The sequence below is a fragment of the Patagioenas fasciata genome, chromosome 5 (genome assembly GCF_037038585.1).
Source record: "Patagioenas fasciata isolate bPatFas1 chromosome 5, bPatFas1.hap1, whole genome shotgun sequence".
NCBI lineage: Eukaryota > Metazoa > Chordata > Aves > Columbiformes > Columbidae > Patagioenas > Patagioenas fasciata.
The window spans coordinates 7,177,526-7,199,581 of NC_092524.1; the positions used below are offsets into that span (position 1 = coordinate 7,177,526).

The window sequence follows — 22,056 nt, forward strand, 5'->3', positions numbered from 1 at the left end:
ACAAAAGCAAGGCATGAAAGAAAAAACATGAAACAGTCAAGTCACTAAATTCCAGAATAACTCAGGAAAAACCTAGCCAAATTCTACTCTCAGCTCCACAGACATTAACCAGCAGTAATTTCACCTCCTGGATTTATTTGTATCTATCACTACAGAATTTTGCCTAGCTCACCCAGTAATATGCCTTATATTAGAAATACTACACAGAAGAAAAGAAAACAAAACACAGTGAGAGATACACACTGGACACAAAAGGAAAAAACTGGCTATTTGACAAAAATTACAAAACCAGATGCGAATTTTTCACACAAGTAAGAATATGCGCAATCAGACCCATACTAATTGAGTATAACAAACACATCGGCACTCATTAAAGATCTATCTGCCCCAATTTATCTTTGCCTTCTCTTCAGCTCTTATGAGTTATTCAATCACTTCCCATCATGCAGGAAAGGAAATATTGCACTATGAAGACAGACCTATAATTAGATATTGCTGTATTTCATTTCCCATATATGACTGAAGGAGAATGGATGAGAAAAATATGAACAGTGATAATAACAGTATGTTGAAACATTCAGTAGGAAATACACTGGGCTGGAATAACGTCTTAATTCTTCCTCTGCATAAAATGCTGTGTTTACTGCAAGGTCAGTTAAGTTACTATAAGAGATTTTTAATGAAAACAATTATAAATTTAAAATAACTGTGTTTAAAGCATTTAACAGTCACTAAGGTCAAGTGATTACAGCAGTTACAAGACCCAAGGGACATGTTCACACCAAAACAAAGTGAATAAATTGCCTCAGCCAGTGTATGTAATCACTAAGTGACCACAGAGGTTATTCAATGTATGAGCCCAGACAACTTTCAGGCAAAACCAATCATGAAAATTTATCAGCCAAAGGGAAAAAAACCATAGGAATCAGTAAAAGTTGCAAGAAGGGCTGAGCACCAGGAGGAGCAGGAACGAGGGTGTAGAACGCAAGTTCCGTGATGCGGCTGCAGAGACAAGGAGGAAGGCTAACTGTTAATGAAATGGACGGACTAAATGCTGAACGTTTTTCTCAGGTGAGGTACCCAAAGAGTTGCAAAGGGATGCGTGATCCATAAATATGAAATTGTAGGGTTGACAGAAGTGCTTTCAGTCCTGTGTAACTATAACTCTGGCATACGTAGCAAACAGCAAAGGACAAGTGAGGCAGATGTTCAGAATAGTCATTTTTTAACTTTTCCCTTGGCTTTTTACTGCCAAGAAAATTATGGACAGTTATTGTGTCTTAGTTATCCCATTATCTAATCATAGTGGAGATGACGCCCTGTTTTTTTTTTTTTTTACCACAGGGTAGGTAAAATAAGCTGTAGAACAAAACCTGCCTTGATCTCACTCCTCTCCCTCAAGGTACAAATGATAAAGGTGCCTTATCTTCATTACTGCTTTCCAGCACGACTGCCAGTGGAGAAAACCATGCACACACAAGATATGAAACCCCTTTCCATAAGGATGGTGTTGTATTGGATGGGAGTTGTCAGTGCACTGCTTTGGAACAAGGTTCCTACCAACTACGATGAAAAAAAGATGCCCCCCACTATATGGCAGAAGAAGAAGGAATCCTGCTTGATCCTGCCTGCCGCTGGTACAAATTTTTTTAACAATTACACGCCATCACCTCAAAACCTTGAAGGTTATTATCTGCAGAATATACATAATAAATAGTAAAGCACGATCACTCCCAATTGCAGATAAGAGCCTGAAAAAAAGTGGTAAGAGGGCACGCCTGACTTCACAGCATTTTGATTCCAGATGAGGAGAGGACAGCACCAGAGCAAGTGTTCACCAACACAACAAGATTCTGCTGGGGAATCAATTTGCTGCTTCACCTTATGGCAGAAACCTAATAATGGGTATTGTCATATACATGAGAATGCAAGTGGTCTCTGTGCATGTAAAAAATAAATAAAATGCAATAACAAAAAGTCATTTTCTTTGTACCTGAAATGTAAAGGCCTGAGGCCAATGCCAGTAGGTCTTCACAGTCAAAGCTTCCAGTTTCAACGACACTGACTGCCAAAGAACACAAAATCTGCTTTCTGAAATAAATACCACACTGACTCCTACAAGAATTATATATATGCTAAGAAAGCCCCATGGTAAATTATTGAGGCTGGAACAAAACCTGTTCCAAGGGTTATAATTCTTCTGTTGAGAATATTAAACCAAGGATCTATGTGATTAAAGATCATCATGAAACACCTGTTAAATACAAGGAATGCCAAGTGGCTGCCGATACTGCAAGATTCCCTGTGAAAGGGTGAAAATCCAATAGCAGTTTATTTGCTTTGGTTTTCAGCAGTACAGAGTTAGCGTTTTCAAATGCCAAGCACTGGGCATGAGCTCTGGTTGTATCAAAACAATACTTGTGGGATGACCCAAGGTCCAAAGAGGAAATCTGGCAACCAGACCCGCTTTTAGCAGTGTATTCAGGGTAGGCTTTGGATGTCTACGCTCTCCAGAAAGCAACTCCTTTCCTGGAGCTGCCTGGCACCGCTAAGAACTGAACTTGGTCGAAGAGCAGGACTGAGGTAGGCAGGACCACGCTGCCCACTCTCAGTGGAGCTGTGCAGCCTCACGCTGCCCTTGTTGGTTGCTCCTGCTCCTCCTCCACAACAAAAACATCTACACGTTATCACAAAGAACACACAAAAGTTGAGGAAGATGAATCCTACAGTGTCTCTTCCCTCAACCTATCTACATACCCATCTACTTCTCATACCACGTCTTATTTCTCACTCCTGCAACTCTATTCCTAGAGAAAGGTTAGTTTTGAGCCCATAAAATCTAGTACAGCTTTCTAGAAATAAGAACGATAAACCTAAATTACAGTAATATGGCAGTATGTGGAAGCTCAAATCCCACATGCCCAGCAATAATAAGGAAAAACAATCTTTAGCAGTGGGCTATGGAAATCAGAGGGGGTCAGACAGAAGATAAAACAACAGTACGGAGAAAATGCAAAGGAGGGTGAAAAGGCACAGAATCTGGAAGTTCTTGTATTAAAAAAATCCTTTTGTAAATCCAAATGTTCTTCACTTATCTCTTGAAGGGTCAAGCCAAGGAACTCCAATGGAATAAAATGATGCTATTAAAGGCATGTAAAGATGTGGCCATCATACAGCAGGCAGGAGAGAGCAGTGCTTGCTTTCAAAGGCTTTTAAACAATGCTGTAAATTCATTCTAACGTTTCTTGAAGATCACCTGCATGAGACACCCTCATCTCGGAGCATTTCAAGTGCAAATGGTGACCTGGTAGCACACAGCCAGCCTACCAGTGACATTTATATCAGGAGCATCCTACACAAGTCCCCCTCCTTCATTTTGGTTTCCTGCTGTTGCAATTTCATTGCCCTCAACTGTGGCAACACGCTATCAAGGCACTGCTGTCAAATACAGCAGAATACAGAAGGTGTTCTACCAAAGAGGTGTTGAGTGCGTGCACTCAAAGTTAAACTGCCAGTACCCTAATTCAAATCACGTGAATACCACCCCCAAAAAATTATCCTCTTCCAAACAGTATTGATTTTGCCATCCTATACTGTGGGAAGAAGGACTTTTCTCGTCTCCAAATATGTTGTAGCTTTCAGTTCTGCTTTCAATTATGGTAAGCCCAAAATACGTGAGTGATACTTTTGGCTGTGGACATAAAATCCCTCAGCACCAACAAACAGGATGCCGTGTGTGTTCGTATGAGGTTCCACCACCCCCCAGTGCACACACAGAAGGCTACACAGTCCATGCTGTGAAATTACGGGGTCTATTCACCCAAGATAATGTGGAAATACAGCAAAGTCTCTACATTTGTCTTAATTAACAGAATCATACTGAGGCTAGAAACAGCACGTCACATGAGGACAAGTGAAGCAAGGGTAGGGGGGGGGGATTTTCAAGTGCTCTAATTGAATTAGGAGGCAGTGACTGACACTTGGACAGGAGAGGTTAATTGGGGTCACCAAAACGCAGTAATTCCTTACCTAACCAGTCATTAAACTTCTTAACCTCTGAGGGCAGTCCCAGTTCGGTGAAATCGCCCGTGTGGAGAAGGATGTCCCCATAAGGCATCTGGATGCCATCTGTTCTGGAGTGTGTGTCTGAGACGCAGACAAATCGCGTGTGGCCCGCTGGTTTTGGAGTGTCATATGGGATAGGGTCGACCCTAAAGCAGACACATAAAGATCTCGTAACAGTTACAAGGTTAAAACCCTCACGTCTATTATTTCAGACATCAACACAGATCCATCTCTACATGCGCATGCACGCACACACACACACACATTTGCACACACCATGCTGAAAGAAACGACTCTAATGCAACACTGCCAAAAATCCAGAAGGGACCACAGTGCTTCTTAAATACTTACCTGGTAAGGAAGGAATATTAAAAAAAAAAAATACACAAGATACGGCCAGTTTATGATATCAAAATTAATTTAAACATCAGAAAAAAACAGATTTGAGAGACTTTGAATTCAGATGTATTTTTTTCCATCATCTGCTTTTACATGAACAGGTACAAGGGCCATTAATAACAGGTCTCGCAGGGGAGCCAGCAACACGCTCTCACGTGAGCTGAGCAGCTTAGCATCTATTTCATTCAAGGGCACAGACACACCTACAGATCCCAGCAGGAATATTTGTTTACACACAATCAGGTGCATTCAAGAGCGCTTTAATGAAGCCTGGAAATCACAAAACTGAGCCTAACGACTACTTCTTGCTCTCCTACAAAATCCTGAGCTCATCTTCCCAAAAGTCTATCAAGCCAGGAACTGATGTGGTAGACCACTAAGCAACTACAGATAAAACATTTTTTTCTATAGGCAATGATGTTAAAAATGTAGTTCAACTGGTTCCTTGCAAGCTACGTTTGTTAGTTTGATCTTATCAACTACATGCGAAGTTTGGTTTTGACCTGTTTTGGTTTTTGGTTTCTTAATTTAAGCACAACAAAGAAAAGGGAAGCGCTTTGCGCATACTCAGTGGTTAGAATTTCTAATTTGTCACAGAATAACTTAAAACACACAAGGCAATCGATGGCCTACTTTGTAACAGGAATTATTTCTCTGCAGAGTTACCGTAATTTGATTTGCTCAGCATTTTAATAGCACAGCATCTGGATTAACACCACAGAAAATCCCATCCCAACTCCACAAAACTTCAGCCCATTCCACTGAGGTGCCACTTTGATCACGGTTAGATCTTCGCTTCAGCTAGAAAACCTGAGGTGTGTAGGAGTTATGTTCACAATAATGGTCCCCTCACATCTCAAATCATCAGAGCAGTGAAACCAGGCTCTAAGTATTTTAAAACACACAAAATGATGCTGTTCTAAGACTTAATGGGAAAAACTTGCATAACAGCAGACATTCACAAATCAGTGCCTGAAAGTAAGAAGAAAATTAAACAGGTTTTATTAGCTTTACCCTCCATACTGAATTAAAAGAAAACCAAGTAACTAGCCAAATCACTATTAACCTGTTTTTCATACATCTCCTTAAAACTATGAGGATTTAAGACCAGTAATATAAAATAAAGCAAAAATCCTAAGAAAATATACTTTTAAAGTAGTCCTTCATTTACTGAACTGTATTTACTGTTTCTAGTAAACTAAATTAGTATTTACTATACACTGAACTGTGTGTAAACTTCTACCAGTGTCTTAAATCCAGCTCCCTAACACAGGTAAGAAAGATGAAAAGCATCTTTCAGAGAGCAATTCAGCTCCCTACACTGGGGAATTTATAGTGGCTCCAGAAATCAAACTCTATATGTACTGGTCTGCAATGGAACTATATCCACATGAACACACTTAGAGCAATATTTTACTGAGTCTTTTAGACTGGGTAGAATATTTACTAAAAGCTCAAGTTTTAGCACAGGGGTGGGGGGGAGATATATTATTTGTTAGACAGCATTTTCCTCAGTACCATAACAAAGTATTTCCAATCAAACTCTATTTACCATAGGTGTACCACGTTTGTTTGGCATGGTCCACTGAATCAATTTGCAAAATTCAGGCCCTACAAAATGGTGTTTACTTTAATATGGTCTTTACTTTCAAACCAGATTTTACTGCAGACTGGACAGGACGGGAAGGGACATTGGTTTTGGTATTGCACCTCCTATTCCACCACGAACACCAGGTACTATTAGTTGAGCCATAAAACTGGTTACTACTACCACTGCAAAAACCTGCATGCCAGCAATTAATGGATCTTCCTTCTCTGCAAGGGTAAGAAATTAAAAAGGCTATTATTACAGAGGAAAACTCACTTAACCATTCAAATCACACTGGCAAGCTGGGCAGAACCATAATGTCAGGCCACAGTGCTTTTGTATTTTGTGTCTTCCTCCCAGTTACGGAAGATAAATCGAAACTTCTTAGGAACATGTCACACAGGAAACGCTGGGGTTTCCAAATTAACATTTCCTCTCTAGACAACACAAAAAATGAACACCAGCTTACACTGCTACCACATCCCTTGTTCAGACCGTCTCTGCATGAGCCGTGGCCAGCACTACCTGCCTCTGGGGAGTCCAATTTTCACACACAGCAGCTACGTTTTGGATATTCTCTGCAGTCTGTCTCCAAACAAACCCTGTTTTGCTTTGGGCAATCCCTATCAAAAGTGTGACACCAAAATCTGCTTTAGGATTTTTCTATTCACGCAATAACTTACTTACAGAAAAGTCTATAATAAAAATTCATTAAGTTCCTGACCCTCCTTTCTCCTCTTTACAAACACTATGATGTTGCCAAGTAACCTTTTTCCTACATCTTAGCTTAATTTCTTCACTTATTCAGTAGCACTCGCCTACTAAGTATTTGAAAGTGAGATACTGAAGGTGATTGTGTTCAGCCCATCAATTTATCTTACTCAAAATAGGCCTTTGACAGAAACTTAATAAAAGTGGTGTTATCGCCAGTCCTAAAGGCTCAAGTTTTCTTTTCATCCACAGCTACAGTATGGCAAACAGCAATCCAAGGCTTTTCCTTTTCACTACATCACGAGAGGATTGGCCTCCGACCCTGTGAGATCAGCTGAGGTGAAGCGCGACCCTTTCGCAGGCTAGGGCAAAATTATTCCAACCCAGCCCACCACCGGTGTCTGCTGAATCAGAGCCCATACCTAAGAAATTCAATATATTCTGCACCATGTGCTGCAAACACCGCGCATCCACTTCAACACTCCCCATCAACACCAATACGCTATTCTTGAGCTGGCAGACTGAAACACTTCACCGATTATGTGATCGCTGCATTTGGAAAAGCATACCATGGAAAGACGCAATAAACGTTATTCCAGAGTACTTTAAACATTCATACATTAGGATTAATATAGTAATCAGGAAATGGAAAACAACTTAACAAAATAGCCAAGTATCAAGACAAATTAGTTAATAAATGATTTTGTGCATTTAACTTCCTTTCCAGAGAGCTGTTAGCAGGTACTTATCTCTCCTAAGATATCGTGCACCTTAGAAAATAAGGCACTGAGGCGTTTCTTCAAAAGTTTATGTAAGACCCAGAATGAAATCCCGTCAGGCAGTTGAGCAATGACTGCTTTCCAACACCATGACAATAATGTAAGACCTGTCACATTTAATGCAGTTATGACAAGGGTTTAGGAGTCAGGAGGGACAAAGTTATCTCGATACACTTCTATAAGGACCTTGTTAATGAGATTATTACTTGGCTTTACTAAACTGCCCTTACCACCAGCTGTTCTCATTTAGAGTCCCTCAAGTACAAATCTCACATTCACAGTTCCTCACACGTTGCTGCAGCTGAATCAAACAACATAAACCAGGCTCTGATTTGCCTTGGTCAGCTCTCACTAATCAGACCACAAATTTCGTCATGGCTTTACGTTTTAAAAGCTGAGATTAAATAAAACAACAATCGGCAATACAGACGTTATCAAAGGGATTCTGACAGCAAGGTAGGAGGGCTGAATTCAGCAACCCGCAGAGGAGGAAAATGTGGGGCCTCTCAGGTGCATGGAGCCCTTGATTTTGGATATCACACCATGAACAGACAGGTTAGCTGTGTATTTTGGCCCAAACTTACGCTAGTTACTCATAGCGATGTCTTATAAATCAGCAGTGTTCGAAGGTACCTCCGAGACAGAAAGGGCAGTGCGGTCCTCCAAGAGACTCCGCTGCAGGCAGAATTACACCGGGATTTTGTTTTCAAAGAAAATTTAGAGAAGACACAAGCACCATTTTTCTGAAAGAAAACAAGTTTTGATTCCAAAGGACAATTCTGCACGGGTGAGTACAAATGCTGAAAACTCAGGGCTCTGGGTCAGCCGGTCCCCAGGAACGCTTGTGCTTGCAGAGCTGAACCCACCTGCCTGCTCTCCTGGGTTTTGAGATATGCAGACCCCAAATCCCCCCTTACAGGACAATTCCCAAGAAACCAATTCATCCATGAAGATGGAATAAAAATCTTAAGCATTAAGCCAGGAAGAATTTCCAGTTCCTGAAGTCGAATAAATCACTCAGACGAATGCAGCACCTATGCCTGACAAAACATTTACAGATGCTAAAAATCCCTCCTAACCCCTCAAAACCCTACAGCTCCAACCAGCACTGTTACTGCTTACAGTCCCCTCCTTTGTAAGCTGGTTCTGTTGGCTCTGCTACAGGTGAACTTGAACAGACCCATGGCATATGGGCCCATGTCCTTTCCAGCTTTCTGTCACGTCGTATGCTGTCCTTTCGTTTCCTAATAACTTCTCTATTGGGTTGTATCTGTGACTGAATTTGTGGGTTTGCTTTTTATGACATCTAAATTACCATCCACTATAGACTGACTTAAGCACAGACTTCAAGTCTCTGTACCACATAAAATCTGTATGTGTTGTTGCACTTACTCTACTGTTTTGCAAGTCATTTGGAGACATCCTATCTAGTAACTATTCTAAATTAAAAGCGTATCTATATTAGTAGCTTTTACAAAAACACCTACTCACACTTGCTATGGATAGTCATAGTTGTATTTATTTACAGTCTATTTACAGCTTCCTCTTGCAAAATCTTCACTCTTCCTGCTACTCCTTTTTTCAAAATTTGTAAACCAAATACTCTTTTAAAGAGACAATTAGCTTGGTATATTTATTTTAGGATTAACAGACAAACTTTTTCTTCAAAAACACTTTTAAAAGCTTATTTCTGAGTGCTGTTAGTTCCCTCTACTCAGCTAAGACAACAAAAGACAATTTTGTTGAAACCGGAAAACAACAGCAATGTATTTTCTATACGTTTTTTTTCCTCTCATAGAATTCATATCTCTACACGTGCTCCCTCAGGCATGGGAAGTTTAACAGAAGAGAATAATGGGAATTTCTGTGAAAACTCCTTGCTATGGTACTTCAAGTATTTGTTACTGCGGCCAAATCTCGCAGCTTTGTTATATTGTGATACTTTTTAATCCACTTAGAGCCAGTCCCAAGCCCTGGAATTGGGTGATCATGTGAGACCTGTGGCTTGATTATTTCTGTCAAAATATATCAACGGGGTGCTTAGTTGAAGATAAAAGCATGAAAAGCATCTGTATGCCCTGCAGATGTTGAAAAAATTGAATTAAAATAAAAGATGTGTAGTTGTTCTTACTTAAAAAAAAAAAATCTCAGGAATACTGGGCGAAATTCATAATTTTAGAATCAATGCAACAGACCAGAGGGACTATATCAAAATCAAACTGTGCGTCTACATTTTGTAACAAAAATTTAACACCTGAATTTAAAATCTTCACCTCATAATGTCAACGTAAGTTTTAAAATGTAGAGTCATTTAGTTTATTTGAGCAGGCTGATGTGAGACGATACTAAAGACTTCATACACTATCAGAATAAAAGTAAAACTCCAGTATCAAGTGCAGAGCGAACACAGTGCTCTTGTTCTTCATTAGAACTTACTCAAAATATTTTGAGCTGCCTTGGTCCTCCAGAGCTACCAGGGCCCAAGTTTCTATGCCTATGTTGCTCTGCAACTCCACCTCCCACAGCGGCTCTGGATGCGGTTCTCCAAATCTGTAAGGAGTCTTGGAAGACCCAGGCACTTTCTTTCTTCCTCTACCTAAGCACACTTATTTCTTTCATTTATGACCATGACAGCACCCATCTCCACACCCAACATCTCCCCTTGCCCAGGTGCCCCAGCTGCAGGATGCAGGTGTGAGGACAGCCCTCGCACAGATGCTGCCCAGCTGTGACAGAACACGTATCCTTGTTCACCACAACAAAACACCCCTAAAGGGCCATCATACACCACACCCAACAGCACACAGTCAAGACCAAGGCTCTCGCATGACAAGAATCCAGAAAACAGGCGAATGATACTATAGGAGGCTATAAGACTGTTGGGATGGTGACCAAGACCCTGGCTTTTCTCCAAGGACTCGCCAGGTCCCATGTGCTTTGCCCAGCACTCTCTCCTTCACCACAGGCTCAGCCACCCACACTGGGATCAACATGGCTCCAGCATGGATGGCTGTGTCTCCCCAGTGCTCCCACCAGCTGTCTTTGCTCCCTGAGTACAACAGGCCTCGCATCCTCATCTCTAGACACCTCACCATGGTTGTCCTTCAACACAGGGTAGATGCCGGTTTCCCAAGCAGAGCTGTAGCTCCCAATCCTAAATGACTCTACATGAGCGCCCAGTGATAGAAACTGATCAAAATTAAAAAGTGTGTGTCTGGAAAAGGATGGAGGAGGTGAAGGAGAATACCACACCCAGATGCCCGTCACCTGTTTCATTTTCTTGCGTGAAATACTACTACCCATGAGTAATGCTAGACACCAGAGCTTACCATGGCTTTCCTCAGCCAACAGGGCAGCACCCAAACTGGGGAAAAAGCCATGGGGTGGTAGGACTGGAAGGAAAGCCAGCAGAGCAAATGCTCCAGCAGCAGCACATCACAGTGGTGGTAATGGCTGCTGTGGCCCAACACCCGCCATCGGGGAGGAGAGGAAAACCCAGCCATGACCACAGGGCAATGATGTCCACATGGCCACCTGGGTACCTCTGACGGCCCTTCCAGGAGCTCCTTTGGCACACCTGCCTCATATGTGGAATATTCCACATCTGGAATATTATGTCCAGTTCTGGGCCCCTCAGTTCCAGAAGGACAGGGAACTGCTGGAGAGAGTCCAGTGCAGGGAAACAAAGACGATGAAGGGAGTGGAGCATCTCCCGTGTGAGGAAAGGCTGAGGGAGCTGGGGCTCTACAGCTTGGAAGAGACTGAGGGGTGACCTCATTAATGTTTACAAATATATAAAGGGCGAGTGTCACGAGCATGGAACCAGGCTCTTCTCGGTGACAACCAATGATAGGACAAGGGGTAATGGGTTCAAACTGGAACACAGGAGGTTCCACTTAAATTTGAGAAGAAACTTCTTCTCAGTGAGGGTGACAGACACTGGCCCAGGCTGCCCAGGGGGGCTGTGGAGTCTCCTTCTCTGCAGACATTCAAACCCACCTGGACACCTTCCTGTGTAACCTCATCTGGGTGTTCCTGCTCCGGCAGGGGGATTGGACTGGATGAGCTTTCGAGGTCCCTTCCAATCCCTGACATTCTGTGGTTCTGTATCAGAGACCTCATGGTGGCCCCCTCTAGGTGGAACTATCATCACTCCATAACTTCAATTTTAAAACTGCCAACAGAGCAGGCCTTTTATAAATATTTTTGAAGCTGTAGTGACTATTTTATAAAATGGTTTGGCAAATAGGTAACTACTCTTAGTCATAACTGATCTCCTGATTCTGAAACGGAAACTATAAAAACTTGGATGAAGGGGACAGACAGATTATCTGACCATGTTGTACCCTCCAATGAAAGGTGGACTGTCTGCAACTTCTTACAGCATGAATTCAGCGCAACATGTAGATACCAAGATGTCTCCAGCCAGAAAAATGTATACACGCACAGAGCTGATTCTGTGATACAACACATGCCAAATGACACAGAGCCAAATACTCATTTCCTCTCAATAAACACAATGAATGTCAAAACATAGCACTGCTTTAGTTGGCCGCAGCCAGCCATTAATTGTTTAAATCATACATATTAGTGCTTTTGTTAACTTGACTCCATCTTCCAGTACAGTCAAACACCAAGAAAACATCTGGTTTCTTCTCTGACTAAAGGGATGCAAATCGCTTTCAACACTCCCACTGGTAGATCTTATTTATGCAAGCACACGTGTCTACGAACAGACTATCCCAAATTAGCTAGAAAGCCACACTTCTTCTGGGATCCCCCATGTACATGTGTCACCCATCACAACCTTGGAGGGAGTTCTGGAAACTGTAATACAGAGGTCTGATATTTACTTCAGAAATTGCATTAATTGTGTCTTGGTGCAATATGAAAACAAAAAATCACATTTACAAACCCACAGGAGGATTCAATGCGCCATTCAGCAGCTTACTGAGAACATTTCCAACAGTTATAGCTGCAGGGAAATGATGGATCTTTTTATTACAGGTTTTGGAGCTGTTTTACTTCCAGTGAGATTTATGAGATTAAACAGAAAAGACCCACATTATCCACTGTCATCATCTGAGCAAACTTAAGAAAACCCTCCTTTATAAGGAATTTATAATAATACATCCTCTCAGCCCAATATAAACCTCAACTAATTAAGAGTCCGAACTTTCTTAATCCCAGATTCTGGTCAGTAATACAACCAGGAGGAGGTAAAATCCACATTTCCGATGGTGTTCTTTGGGGGCAAGTAGTCACTTGGTCTTTTTTTGTGCAGTTCCCAACCTCCTTTGATATTAATGGGAATTCAGAAACTGAATTGCTTGGGCACTTTCAAAAATCCTATTAATTATCCTTTTGCAGATGAAACTTCTTCTTAGCCAATGAAATACCTTCTGAAATTCAGGTCTAAGTGGTTTTTCAAAGGTTAGCGAAGCAAAACAGAACTGAAAACAGTATCGAACACCAGTATCAGCATCACTCTAAGGTCCAGGCACAAGTTTCTGCTTTAAACAAAACAGCAAATCACCATTTTTTGTGCTGGTATGGTTTCCATTAAAAGTCATTAAGAAGCACTTTTCCCACATTCTTTCCGTGTTGTCCTTGGGGGACTGCTATAAATTTCACTTTCCTTCCATTCCAAAAGAACTCATTTGCTGAAGAAACTGCACCTACTAGGAAGGTACGTCAATAGGGTCTCCACACCAAAGGCACGTTTGCATTTCCCTACTATAAGCTCTACAAGCACCTACTCATTCAACATACTCAAAATATGATCTGGCATCCAAAACCCCAAAGAGAAGATAATTTAGATCCAATTTTAATATAAGAAAATGAGATTTGAAAAATTCACATTTTTAGATTTCAGCAGGAGTGAGGCTAAATTAATGTGTAGTATCCCTCCAATTATTTCAATTTCACAGGTCAGAAAACAGAGGGGGTACTGATTTCTAGGGTGGAAACCACAGAGAAAGCTTTAGCTCTTGCTTCAATAGTAAAACAGTTTTTCAAATGGTAATGCAAAAAAAACCCCAAAACAACAAAAACCACACCACATCACACAACACTCCCCTCCCAAACACACACAAAAAAAAACCCCAACCAAAAACGCACAAAAAAATCCCAAACAAACCAACCACCAACCCACCCAAACCAAATAGAAGCAGATCTCCAGGACATATTAAATGTAATTATTTTTACTCTAACTTGACACATCAAAACTGCCATCTTTCTCAGAATACAGGACACTTCTGATCAGAGGGACAGATGCAGCAAACTAATGAGAGGATTTATAATCACAGGGTTCTGTCAAAAAGTAATTTTATAAGATAATGTACTCCATTTCTCATGCACATTTGTATTAAGAGTGAAATCTGGAGTGTCCTAAAATGTACACAATTCATAAGCATAACTCAATACTTTTTCTTGGAGGTGATAAATTCAGCAATAAACAACTGATATATAGTACGGCAACTGGACTTGAAGTCGTACAAAATTTTGAAGATAACTGATTATCTTGCAGAATTTGCAATGAGATCTAAAATCTATCTTCATGTTTCAGAAACAAATAGTGTTCAAACACCTACAGGACTGAGCCTGGAGTGTTTGCTGAGAAACACCTGAGGTTGGTTCTGATTTTTTCTTCTTCCCCCCCAATATATACTTGGTCCAAAGCATAGTAATTACTTGAAATTTCACTGACTCGCAGCTCAGGAAATATAAGTGTTCTTCTTTAATCCACAAGTTAACTATACAGTGCAAGTAAGAAACTCTGCACTTTGCCTTCTCAATCATTCTGCTTTCTGACCTGAATGCACCACGCTCTCCAGGGATGAGGGCGATTCAATCTCCATGCAAGCAAAGCGTCAGCCCTCTCCTAACCAGAGCGCTAATCCTGTATCTCTGCTGCTCTACCTTATGGTTTGACTTCCACAGGGGTGATGGAATTGAGTCCAAAAACCCTGTTCAAAGGAAGGATGATTCACGCTGGGCAAACACCACCAGTTCCCATTTTTAAGTTCCTAAGGGCACAGAGTGCCATCAACACGCCTGTGAAATCGTCACTGCTGTTAGAAGATTGGTGAACAAACTGAGCGGAACATAGAACTCAAACGAAAAGGAACTTCCTAGCATCCATGCAGCATCAGATATTGTTTTTAAGAAAGGAAATGGGCAGACACGGTATGTTACCTACAAAATCCATTTGTGGATCTGAACCAGTACCAAACCCCATCTTTGTTAGGATGTATATTCTCTACTGCATCTAAGCTCTAACAAACTTTTTGAAGATATTAGTAGTAAAACGGTTCCCATCGGAATTCAGACATTTAACACTAAAATCTTCATAATAGCTATGCTGTCTTAAAAGACAATTTGCTACTCAGCCTCATGTATAGTAATTATATCAGCCCTTGTCAAAGGCTTCAGCCTTCAGCCCATCTTAAGGTTTAGGAAACTTTCTGCAGGGAAGATGATAAAATGGAGACAGCAATTTAGCTCTCCTTTTAAAGTTAAGTCTTTGTTTTTAACGGGAACAGGTTGAGAGGCAATCTCATCAACGTTCATAAATATCTCAAAGGGTGGGTGTCAAGAGGATGGACCAGACTCTCTTCAATGGTGTCCAATGACAAGATGAGGGGCAACAGGCATAGACTGAAGCACAGGAGGTTCCATCTGAATATGAGGAGAAACTTCTTTACCCTGAGCTTGGACCAGGCTGCCCGGAGAGGTTGTGGAGTCTCCTTCTCTGGAGACATTCAAACCCACCTGGACACCTTCCTTTGTGATCTGCTCTGGTGAACCTGCTTTAGCAGGTGGGTTGGACTGGGTGATCTCCAGAGGTCCCTTCCAACCACAACCACTCTGTGATTGTGTGAGATTATTAAGTAGCTTCTATCAACACCAAAATACAGGTTCCTACCAGCACTCAGGTTACTGAAAAGCTCTGTACATTAAAATGGTTGACTGAAATGATGTAAGCTTTCATGTCACATAGTCACACAGCTAGCCTAATATTCTATACTCTAGTAATTCCATTGCCACAAATTTTGACACCAGTCCTCTTAAACTCAACTTGAATCCTAGATTTAGACTGGTGAGAGATCTGAATCAGTCTCCAGATATACAGAAAAATATGTATTTGTATATTTTACTTTGAAGTAGGGGAAAAAAACTACCAGAATCAAGCTCTGTTCTCAGATACACTCTCAACCCTTCACAGGCTGGTTTGGAGACACAGGTTTGCTGGAGACACAGAAACATTAAAGATGACTCTGAGCATCTACTGGACAAAATTTTGCACTTTAATCTTTCTATCTTTTATCCTTCCAGTGCAATTGTCTTAATTACAGCCAACGTCGTCTCCCTGACACACATACCTAACAGGAAACCCAGCTGCAGTCAGAACTGGATTCAATGGACAACATGCTGCAATTGCTCAGTGACCGGGTTGGAGGGGGCCATGGAGCACTGTACCTTAGACACTGAAAGCAGGTGCTTTTATTTGTAAAAGATTGTGCCAAATACATTCCTAGCTAAAAAGATTATATCAGATAGCCTTCTCCCTCTTTTCTCTCTCTCCAGTATTAAACAACTTACGACGAGGAAACCGCAGGTCAGATTGTATACATTCCACAATATTTCAAGATACAAACACTAGTTCGAGGGAGAAAAAGCTTGGTAGATGAAGCTATAGCAGGGAGGGGAATAAAATCTCACATCTGCACTAGCAGAACACTGGATGAATGTAGCTTCAGCTGGAGACACTCTTTAGAAATGCACAATTCATTCTGGCTTGTTTTCTTTCCCCCTTTATTTTCTTCTCTGAGTTTTGTTCATGATTTGGTGCTCTCATAACTTTCTCCTAAGCAAAGAGTATTTACATGATAGAGACTGCTGAACTCAGCACCAATGCCCTCTTATAGAAAATAATAATAAAAATCTTACGGATAAAAACCAGCACTGAATACTTTTACTGCACCATCACTACAACTTGTCTATGGCAGTTGACACACATCACATTCAGAAAATATTACGAGAAACACTGCTGCATATACGACCAAGAGGTTTTATCAATAATGTAGTTAATAGGCAGAGGGTTTGTGGGCAACCACAGTGTTATAGGTTATCTAAGAACATTTTTGTTTTGTTTATACTTCTATCATAAAAATTAATGACTTAAAAGTCCTCAGTGGGAATATCTGGGACATTCATATTTATGAGAATTGTTACTGACTTCTGCAGTTAGCAATTATTCTTACTGTGTTAAACCATTTATTTCCAAATACATATCCTCAAAAATCAAATAAATCCAAAAATGAATTATAGTCGAGATAGAAATCTACCTCAGGGATACTTTTAGAAAATTCAATTTAAAAATGCTTTTACTTTCGCTTCTATGCCAGTAACAAAGGCAGGAGAAAAGACGGAAGAACAACAGAATCATTTTGATTTCAGTATTATCTACAAGTCAATTCCAAAGCCAAATAAGCTGAAACCCCTCAAGATGCAGTTTGTACACGTGAACAGCCGTAAGGTATTATCACATATGACTCAGAGGCTGTTGCTAATTGTACGAACCTACTTAGTAATCACTTAATATGCAACAGAACCCAAGACCTCGAGAGCTTTGAAAACTAGCTGTTTTCCAAAGCCGTATGTTGCACACCATCAAAATCTGGTTCACGTGGCAGATGTAGAAGGGCACTGCAGAAAGTAACGGCAAAGCCAAGTACCAAAAAGCAAATGTTTTATAGCTTTGAAATTCAGAGAAAGAATATCGCCCTGAAAAGCTCCAGGAAGGAGGAAAATAAGCGGCGGCACATAACATTTTACGATACAAAATGAGATGTGGGCAATGTAATTTCACTTACGTGATTCAGTTACAAGCGATGCAAATGCAATCTCGCTGATTACACTTCAAAATGAAAGACAGAATTTCATTACTCCAACCAATGCATTAGACATGTAAAAATTTTGAAACATCTATCTGCAGCAGAACAAATAGAAACCATCATTTTACATTTAGATGGGAATAATCAAGGTGGGTGAAATTCACCCTGTTGTGGTGGGTGCTGGTAAGGCACAAACTGAATAACGCGGTATTTAAAGTCAACAGTACGCAAGGTGTCATGCACAGAGATTCATTCCACAAAACCTGCCATTACTAAGTTAATCATACTACAGTTCCCCTGAACTATAATTTAAAAAAAAAAAAAAACACACAAAACCTAAACAACTAAAAACAAACAACGCTTAAAAAACCCCACAACTCCACACCTTTTTTAAATGCAAAATAATATTCTGCATTGTATTTATTTATCTTCTGTTTTCTTCAAGCCTGAGAATACGAGGAGGTTCCTCTGAAGTAAGCCAGGCTGCGTGAATTAAAAGTACCATAGGTTTTCCTATGACTCCCCCAGGAGTCTATTTATTAGACACAGTCCTGTTTTCTGATTTAGTTTAAGCACTTTTCCTCTGGATACGAGTGTCTACGCCAGGAGGAATTGCAGAGCAGCAGCTGCACAACAGCCTTTTCTACAGGAACTAACTGAAGTGCTTTCCCTATATGGATACACTTGGTTTTCATCTTCATACTCCTCTTAGTACATAAAAGGAAAAGAAACTTTAAGGCTTTTAGTATGTATTCCAATAATAAAAACTTAAGGAAAGCTTCAGCTACTTCAAAATTCACAGTAAAACGGACCAACTGGCAAAACCAAAATATATGGAATATCAGGGTGCACTCACCCTCAGCTATACTAACTTGGGTGGGTTGTCGGGTTTTTTTTAAACAATCAAAACCATTTTTGCTTTGACTAAGAAAACGTGCAAAATTGCACCCACCTACCCATCCACTGCAATTTTTCTCAGCATGCAAATGGACTGCCAGTTCTTTTCCCTGTCACTACGGAGCATGAAAAGACACCTTCCAGGTACAGAGAACAACGGAATTCCACAACAGCTCAGCAACGCTATGGGGAACTGCAATTTTTTAAAAAAATATATATTTCTATGAGTTTTCAGAAAAACAAAAAATCACTACTAAACATTCTGTAAGAGGTATTAACTAAAACTTCACAGCATCTTTGGCAGACTTGGAAGCATGAGGGTATTTTCTAAGGAAGGAAACAGGCGAAATCAGTAAGTTGCTCCAGGAGACCAAAAAAAAACACCACAACTTGTAAAACCTAGGAACAGCTGTCCTAACCATTTTTCTCCTTTACGTCTGGATCCATTTGTTTTTAGGTTTTCTTTCCATTTTTGCATTCTGGCATTGCCACTGAAATCTCCAGGATTTCGCATCCAGGAACGTGAGCTGAGTGAAACGAGTTTGTTCACATCGATTCTTTAACAGTGTTCTGGTTTTGTTAAAAACCAAGTTTCTCTTTTAGTGAATTTGCCTGTCAGCTAAAGCTTCATATTAGCTGCATTTTCCTGGAGAACCAGATACATGTTTTGGTAAACATAGCAATGGAATGCAAAGTTATTGATAAGGACAGATTCGCATCTCGCGAGAGGGGCAACGAGAAACAGGTGACCAAGAAACTGATCAACTGTGTATAACATTCCATTCACATGAATACTTCATATAAAAGTGGGAGATTATGAGGATTTCATCCCTTTTTTCCCTTTTGCTTATGGCCGACATTAGGAGAGGACCCTGCTGGTCATCCCTGCCAACTGAGGCCTAGAGCGAGACTGAATCCAGCTCCGGTTGGCTGCAGAGTCCAATCCAGGACTTTGGGTGCCGGCTCTGCAGTTGCTGAGACTTTCAAGATTGGTTTTGTATATTTTGTATTATTTTCTCTATTCTTATTAGTAGCATTAGTAAAACATTTCTAATTTTTCCACCTCTCTTCTCTCTGTCCTTCTTTCCCTCCCGATCTCCTGTCCTTAGTGGGAAAGGGGGAGAGGGAGGAGGAGAGGAGGTTAACAATACATCTGCCAGGGTTTTATTGTCACCCTGCAATCAAAACCCTCGACAAACAGTCATCTACATTAAACAAAATTAGCAGTTAAGATTCTCAGCTCTTTGGCTAAAGTGACTAATTTCCTGCAACCTTTCCCCTCCTTCCTCCCTCCAAACTTTCTGGCAATCAAGAACAGGCTTACAGACTGTTTCATAACTAATACTGCCCTAAAGGGCAAAACTGGCAAGATCCTTCAGTCTGTGCCAGAAATCCCTCCTGCAATTGATTATTCCATCTAGTTCTACTCTGCTGGTTTACTTTGGCCTAGAAAACCTGGAGCTCCTTTATCTTCTGCAGACTGGGAAGACTTGAGACTAACTACACCCCTTTAAAGGGCAGAAGTGGCTTTTTCTAGAATTAAAGGGTTCTGGTCAGTCTGCCTTCTGGAAAGTCAACTGCTCTAAACTTGTCCTCAGGAATGGCTCTGTCTGCAGGCAGCTGTAGAAACCATATGGCAACACACTCAGAGTCTTTCCAGTGGCATCTACTTTTGCATAAGAAATCTCTAGATCTTGCCTTTTTTCCCACTGGTATTACCTATAGTAGCAAAGATCACATCTATTTCTCTCCTTGTCAAGTAATATGTTAGATTTTTTTTTAAAATAATGATGATCATTAAGTCACAAAGAGAAAATCATGCAGTTCCAAAGTGCTATGCTTACCTCACCCACACAAATGACATTTTGTCTGAAACGTCACAATCTCCCCAAAGACCATTCCTCACCTTGCTGTTGCTATGATTTGATACCTGCACATCCTTTAGTGTGTCACCAAGACAGCAGTAGATAAAATGTAGCTGAACAAGCACAGGTGTACATCAGCTAATTAAAGTGGCTGACAATCACTTTTCCACGTAGATCAATGACATTCACCGTGTCACGATACCCTTCCTTACAAGCTACTCTCCCTCTGTGCACACACACCCCCCCAAACACAATCCAGTGAGTCGCTCTGCCCTTGACCTTTGCTCAATAACCATGTCCAGGGAATAGTCTGAATTACAGACTTGCCACTGAACTATTTCTCGGTCCGAGGCGACCTGCCAGGTGTCGGTACGGCAGCCCCAGGCCTGGCTGTGCTTGCCGGGGACAAGCCGGCTGTCCGAAGGGAATCTAACCTCCCAGGAATTTAACAAGGTCTCTGACTCGACGGCAAAAATGCAATTCCAGTCCAAGTGTGTCCTACGTGGAGGGACAACCGCGGCACGGTAAAAAGGGAATTCAGCCCTGGGACATGAAGTATGGCCTGCCAGCAGTTTAACGAGATGTCAAAGCTGCACCCTGACGATAATTCAATGTACGGCCGCTCTTCTGTTTTGAACTCAGTGCAGGGAAGTGCTGCTGACTGCATAAAGTACACTGTGATTTTTCATACCACTAAGCAAACAGGGGAAACTGTTAACCATGAAGACCTGTTCTCTCCTGGATTTTCCCTGATGGTGTCCAGCCTGTGAATCTCTTTTTCATGAGTGTCACACCAAGCTCCGACCCACTGGAGATCACACCTTGTATCAGGAAGACTATGAAGACAATTGCCTTTACCATCCATCCCATTCACAGATCTGTTAAAGGCCACTCTTGTAGGCTAAGAGTGTAAAATACACCAACAGGGACTTAGCCCTCCTTAAAAGTCAGAGTGTAAAATGTGAGCAATGAGCCATTTAATGGGTACTCATCAGGAAAAAGGAATAAAAGGAGAAGAGGCCTTCTTCCTCCCCACTAACCCAGAACCTCTACTGGGAGCCTACAAACACTTGGCTGGTCACAGCCACTCCCAACCACTCCTCCTCTCCCGTGTATTTTCAGTCAAACATCTTCCCAATCCCATTCACAGCACAACTGCGCTAACAACCGCCTTGAGCCAGTACTACAACTCGAGACGTCCAATTCAGGCATCACGACCTAGAAGGGAACATTCACAGGACGGCCATGCAGACCTAGACCTAGACCCAGCTGCTCTCCTGTGCTGATCTGGACTAGCCCTGCCTGTTGTGTGGCCCCTCCACGGGCAGATTCAGCTCACCAGTGCAAGTGAAAAATGAGAAACTCCTTGGTCTAACGAGAGTTTTCTCTATTTCCAGACACAGTCTGATCTTGCATCGTATGTTTTGACTTCTAGAGGACTGCTTTTGTTAGAGACAGTATTAGGCTTGGCTGGGAAACAGACTTCCTAAACATACAAATTAAAAGCAAACAAACAAAACTAATAAAGAAAAATGGAAAAGCAATTAACTTAATATATTAAGATCACAAGAGCCCTGACTGGAGCTTCTTTATTGTGCTAAAGGACTATATTCCACAACCTTCTTCACACCTTTCCTTCCCAGCATCTCAAGTCCCAACCAGACACGCTTTTTCCTCCACTTTTATATGCAAAACTGTAGCCTTCCACGGCCTCACGCCTTCACTTGAACTTTAAAAGCAGCAAGTGACCACGCAGCATATGAAAAACAGAGTTATGCTCTGCTCAGTTTTACAGACTTTGCTTCTGTTTTTTTGTTTTCCTACAACCACTTCGTGTTTTCCCCAGGGACACA

General features: G+C 41.3%; 1 protein-coding gene across 3 annotated transcripts in view; it reads right to left on the minus strand.

Annotated features, from left to right (window-relative positions):
• Positions 1–22,056, minus strand: part of MPPED2 (metallophosphoesterase domain containing 2) — a 106,794-nt gene that overhangs the window by 62,947 nt on the left and 21,791 nt on the right. For all 3 annotated transcript variants that reach the window (XM_065839244.2, XM_065839245.2, XM_065839246.2), the window contains exon 3: positions 4,030–4,211. In XM_065839244.2, the coding sequence (XP_065695316.1) occupies positions 4,030–4,211 (182 nt within the window). The remainder of the gene's footprint in view (positions 1–4,029; positions 4,212–22,056) is intronic.